The 6,125-nt window shown below is 37.4% G+C and overlaps 1 protein-coding gene across 3 annotated transcripts in view; it reads left to right on the forward strand.

The window, feature by feature from the left end:
- The window catches only part of KIAA0232 (KIAA0232 ortholog), a 51,544-nt gene extending 45,635 nt beyond the window's left edge, over nucleotides 1-5,909 (forward strand). For all 3 annotated transcript variants that reach the window (XM_035323550.1, XM_035323551.1, XM_035323552.1), the window contains 3 exons: nucleotides 160-241; nucleotides 2,217-2,314; nucleotides 3,278-5,909. In XM_035323550.1, the coding sequence (XP_035179441.1) occupies nucleotides 160-241; nucleotides 2,217-2,314; nucleotides 3,278-3,457 (360 nt within the window). In that variant the 3' untranslated portion in view covers nucleotides 3,458-5,909. The remainder of the gene's footprint in view (nucleotides 1-159; nucleotides 242-2,216; nucleotides 2,315-3,277) is intronic.
- The last annotated feature ends 216 nt before the right edge of the window (nucleotides 5,910-6,125 follow it).

Consider the following 6,125-nt stretch of genomic DNA (forward strand, 5'->3'; position numbering starts at 1 on the left):
TTCCCATTAGTGTTAGAAATTGAACAGTGTGACCTATGCTACCTAGCAAATTGGTTGTAACAGCAGAGTTCCCTCCTTTACGTGTAAGTATATTATTTATGGCATAATGAAGCATGATTATTGTCTAAACCGTTTCCTATATTGAATACTGATCTGCAGAGAATGAGTGGCAGCCAGGAAAAGCAATGCTGGTGGGAAAAGGCGCTCTATTCTCCCCTTTTTCCTGCATCGCAGTGTGAAGGTAAGAAGCCGTGCATGTTCGAACTAACTTGTTCTTGCACCCATGCTAGAATTTGTTAGTGGTCTTTGTTATGGATTTGAATTGTTGCAGATGAATTAGAACTATCATTTGTATTCAAAAAAAAATAAATTTTCATAGTAATCTGAGAGAACTGGGATGCTTAATTTGCATTTGTCATCTCTAGCACGCTTCTAAATAGTTCTTGAACAAAAGTGCTTTTAAAATGGTCTTACCATTTTTGCAAATTCACTCAATTCCAGAGCTTAGCTTTGCACAGGATGTTAACCTCTGACTCTGAAAATACTTCATTGCATTTTTGAGTATCTTTCAACCTGTGTCATAGATTTTAGGCAGCTAATTTTACCAGAATGTGAAAATATGATAACTATGTTTCCTGGGTTCGCATAAACACCACGCCAGTTATTCTGTGAATGTGTGGAATTTCTCCCAAGCCGGGAAGCAGGGGGATCTGCCGCTTGGCCGCTCCTTTCCAGTGACAGTCTGGGAGTCTTTCTGTCCCATCTTGGTAGACCGGCTGCTCATAAGCAAAAGCAGGTGTGCTTCCAGCACTCTGTTGCCTCCCAAGAATTTGTGGCATCTGACAGCTGGCCCAAGGCCAGTTTTTTTCTGTGGACACAGGCAAGAATCCAGAGCACTTTTTTTTTCCCTCTGGGTTTTGCTGCATAACAATTTATCTGTTCGGGGGAGAAGGCAATAAGATAAACAAAAATGTTCTGCATGCTGAATTGATGGATATCTCGTGGCTTCTGTTTGGCAGAGGCTCAGTGCAAGAAGCTTTTGATCAAAGACCTGGTTGTGTAATAATTTGGACGTAGATAAGCAAGTAGCTACTACTGAATTATTTTTAAAGTGCAGCCAACTAATCTGTATTCTCAGTACCGAAGTGCACTCATTTTGGTGTTCAGGACAGTGTAGGTTGCTTTCAAAACCATCTTGGCTTCCTGAGCTCCCAGCCATAATGATGTTTGCTCTGTGAAAGGGATCATGCCTACAGGACTTTGATTTGCCTCCTGGGCCTCCCATATTAGAAGAATACTTGGTAACTTGAAGTAACTAAAGTTATTTAGTGTCCTCTGAAAGTTTCTTATCCACGTTGTTAGTTGCCGAGATATTACTGGTGTAATAGCAAATGCAGTGACTCGCAACCTTGAGTATGTATTTTATGCAGAGTAATCCTTTAATTTCTGCGAGTGACTTATGTAATCTTTTTGCTGACATCTACTGGTGAATTAGCAAACTATCCCAGTGTTTCACCACCATATTTCATCAGGAGAATACACTATATATAGTGTAAAATACCGTGAAGTCCAGAACTTGTTTAATACGGTCACAGAACTTCTGTGAAGTTGAGTAATTCAGGATTTCATCTTTTAGACAAAGTTAACCAGAGCTTTATCATACTCAGAGCTAATGTTGTTCTTTCATAAGTCATTAGTTTTCTGTATGGACAGTTTTATATATGGACATTGCATGTGATCCATATATATTGATACAATATATGTCGTTATGTATGGAAGCTTACTCTGGTAAATAGAAACTACAGCCATTTACATCAAATGTTCGTTTGGTTTTGAGTTTCAATCGGTATCAGGCTGCACTATATTTTCCATGGGTATAGAAATGTGATCTAAAACACCACGCAGTATCAGAACTGTAAAATGTATGGAGCCATTTATCATAAATTAATTCTTCCTCTTTGACCATTATTTAAAATGTTTTCTTTAGATAGCTTGTTTTGTTTTTATTTGGTTATCCAGGTAAGGTCCTATGAAGTCGCAGTAAGGTATTCCACTTAGCTTCTTAAGGAAGTCCAACTGGAATCCCCCACAGAGTTTAAGTGACCTAGGGTGTAAATTTCAAGCATATTTCTTTAGGTGCATTTATTTTGGCTAAATGTAAATAACAGTGTTCCTCAAATCTGTTTTTTCTTCCTCTTTTCCTCACGCACTGTAAGAATGTTATACAAATGCCAAGGGAGAGAATGGTGTAGGAGAATTTGCAGATGTAAAGGAAATATCCAATGATGATGAACATCTTTTAGATTTTAATATGGTAAGTTTGTCATTGGTTTGGGGGAGGTGCTTCCTATTTTATAAGGGTGTGCCACCATGTCTTTCTGTTCAGAGTTCTCAGTCTGATCTCAAGTGAAATTCCTACAAAAACCTTCAAAAGCTTTTCTACCCTTACTTCGTTTTTTAATCTCTTCTGTGTCTTGAGCTTTCTTCTGAAAACTCTACAGAGTGCTGAGCATTGTACTTCTAATAATTCAGCATACTCAGTTTCCTTTGGGAACACTTGGCTTTTGTGTGCTGTGTGTGTTAAACGTACGAGTCTTTTTCCTCAACTTCAAATTTCACCAACCATAGGGCTGGCTGATGTGCACTATGAAGCCAGAAAGGACCAGTAATTAAAGGAGTAAACACAATGTATGCTGACTTCTGTCCTCCTTACAAGCAAAAACTGATGTATTTAAGTCATTTTTGCTGTAGGGAAAATCTTCATGTATACGTGTACTTACTGATGTACTTTCCAACTGATGTACTTTCCAACTTGATAATGATGATAGCAGTTAAATTTAATACTGTGACATGCTTGCTGTTACTTTACTGATACAGATGAAAATATACTGGCTTTGCTTGAAATACAATTGGGTTTGTGCTGTTTCTTGGTATTTGATACTTAGTACCGAAACTTAGAGACGGCATTTACGGCAATTTTCTGTTTATAAAAAATAAGTATCAATGACACATTGAGTTCACTTTTGATTTTCTTGCTGTTTTGTGCGAGTCCTAAAGTTAAAGGGCCCTAAAATACTAAGGCCCTACAAATAAATAATAAAAATCTCACTTTTTTTCCTGCTGTTCTGTAATCCTCGTACATAAGGGAAAGAGGATAATTTGCCCTTAATTGTGCTGTTTCTCTTGACCATGTATAAAATGATACAATTTACCAGCCTAGAAAAAAGCAAGCATGTTTTTATTGTTCCCCATCAACACTGTCAGTTTAAATCCTTAGGTTTCTTCTGTTTATGAAGCAAGATGTGCAGATGATATAGATGCTGAGGCAAAACCAAATGGCTTCAGAAAGAAGATCTACTCCAGTGATAGCTCCAGCTCTGAAGACACCGCTTCAGAAGGTGGAAGTGAATGGGCTGATCCGTGTGAGGAGGAGCTTTTTTCTCGAACTCAACTCTAAAAACTGCAGAGTAGAACAGATGATACAAAAGTAACATGAGATGGAAAACTATCCTTCCTGAGGGTCTGTAGCTCTAAAACAACAACTTGAGTTTCCTCTTCAGTTAATGGATTCAGATGTGTATTTATCTTTCTCTTCTTGCTTATTTTATAGAAGGGGACACAGCTGTCCTGTTGAAGATTTTTTTTTTCACCCCCAAACTGTTAAATTCTTGGCTATTTGAACTAGACTAGATTGTGTTGTCAAATCAAGAATGGATGTGCATGTGCTTGTCTTAGTAGTACCACTGCTTCTTTGCATCTTAATTGCAGTTATTTTCATTCGTAACTGTAGCCCTACCACTATTACTATCTTCTTAGCATCGCAGTGTCTACAACTACTTCTGCTATTCAGAGACTTTAGCTTTTGGCACATTAGGCTTTGTTCTTTAAGAACTGGGAGATAAATACTTAACACTGTAATCTATCAGTGCCTTTCTGAATGCAGGAGAAAAGCATGAATGACTTGTCCAGTCTTCATTCAGTAAATCTCATAACTTTGAAGTAGGAACAACAGGGTTGTGCTTTAGAGACTTACAGAAACTGTGTTTTCTATCCTATGATTCCCCCTCTCCCCCCTTCCCGCAAACCAACACTGAGGATACCATGGTTTGTATTTTTGCTAACTGGAGAAGCCAAGGATTTTTTGTAGGTATGGAGGCAATGTGGATTTTTTCTTTTTCTTTTTTTTTTGTCCTTTTTAGCAACTTGCCGGTGTAGGGCAGGACTTTAAAAAGAAGTAACACCAAAAATAATAAACCACTGGGGTGATAATGTGGATTGTTGTGAATTCTGTAACAAGGAATGAGAATGTTGTCTTATTGCAAACGATGGCATTCGTGTAACCTGCAAAAGCATCCTCTACTGAATTTGAGCCTGAATGACTGAAACTATCTAAAATGCTCAGAGTGTTCGATGTTTTAAATGCAAAGGGTCAGTGCTTCACTTGAAAGAAATCCTGTGGCTGCTGCAGTTAGCTGCTGTTGTGGCTGTAATTTAGTAAATCTCGTAGTTCATTTTGTGTTTCTGAGAGAATGTGTGGGGCAAGCTATGTGTGTGGTGGGTGGGGGTTGGGAAAGTGATGACTTCAAACATACATGTGTGATTGCAGTAGTGATTGTTGCTTTATGTGACTTGCTTTTAAATTTTATTTTGTTAACTTAGTCAATACATTGTCAAGTTGCATCTGTACAAGACTATCAACTCCTTGTGCTTTTAACACATTATGCAAAACGTATAAGCCAGGAGGAGCAATATTTGCAAAACTAAACGTTCTAAGTTTTTACCAACTCATAGTTTAAAAAACAAACAACTAATTATACAGTAGCAGCATGTCTATAACATCAGGAAGTGCAGAAAGTCCAATGCTGACTTGAAAAGCTTAACCATTAATTTTGACAGGCAATAAACCTCATGAGAACTAGAGCTGTTTGAAATGTGAGCTGAACTGGCTTTGAAATATGTTCTGTGCGAGAAGGGTTTTTTGAATAACTGGGTTTTGTTGCCTTTATTCAAGCGATAGTTTAAGAATCGAAGTACGTGGTTCGAAAACCATGCCATTCTTTGGGCAACATTTTTGTTGAAATCCTTACCTAAAATTGGCTTGGTTTGTCCTTACCCGGGGACTTTCTTTTGGTCCTCCTATTAAACTATGCTTTAGGGTTTGTATTCATACAACGAGTCTTTTGACACTTTACAGTTTATTTTCTTAATTTATTTGCAGACTTTGGATAGATTTTTATATATTTTACTTTCTTCTGGAGCTTCCTTGAGAGGTTGTTTAGCACCTGCACTGAGAACTAGTTAACTGTAACATGAAAGTAAAAAAGAACTTTACACGTAAATTCTTCAAATCACTACATTGAAGAACGGAAAAGAACTTCATTCAAGAACAAGAAATGACCAAATGGACATATTTCAAACACAAACTTCAGCTCAGTTAATTTTGGCTGGAGCTGCTTTTTTTTGGTAAGAAAGGGCTCAAAAAGAACAAAGGTGTTGCTTATAGTTACATTGGGGCATGTAATAATTCCAGCACCTTTGGGGAAAATAAAATCGTATTTTGAGCTTGGGCAATAACAAATTGTCTTTACTTGTTTTCATAGTTTAATGGCTAAAGCTCTAAAGCTTTCAGTGAGAGTTGAAGTGTGGTTTTTAGTTTTTCTGTATGGATAGAAACACAAACAAAACAACAACAAAAGCATTAAAGGTTGGCATACGCTGAACCGCACTGTGGTATGAAGCGCATTGCATATCCATAGCACTGAAGTATCAGTTTTCCATTCCTGGGCTGAAATTTGTTTCTACTTTTTGCTTCAAGTGGTTGTATTGTTCTGATTTCACGTACACCAGAGTAACTGATTTTGTTTTCTTGTGGAGTTACTTAACACCAAATAAAAAATATAAAAGGACAATTGGACGGTGTGTGTGTCTCTTCATTTTCTTTGGCTGCTGTATGTAACCTAGGTACAACGTGCCAGTTAGGAGTTAAACATTCTGAAGAGATAGCTTGAAGTATCTAATCTGGGAGTCCTTCTTGTTGCAGTATTTTTTCCTGTTTTCTATTGGAAAAAGCATAAAAAAATACTGCATATGTATTTTTAAACAAAAGAAGAACACACAAGACAACC

This window comes from Oxyura jamaicensis, chromosome 4, assembly GCF_011077185.1.
Source record: "Oxyura jamaicensis isolate SHBP4307 breed ruddy duck chromosome 4, BPBGC_Ojam_1.0, whole genome shotgun sequence".
NCBI classification, from domain to species: Eukaryota; Metazoa; Chordata; class Aves; order Anseriformes; family Anatidae; genus Oxyura; species Oxyura jamaicensis.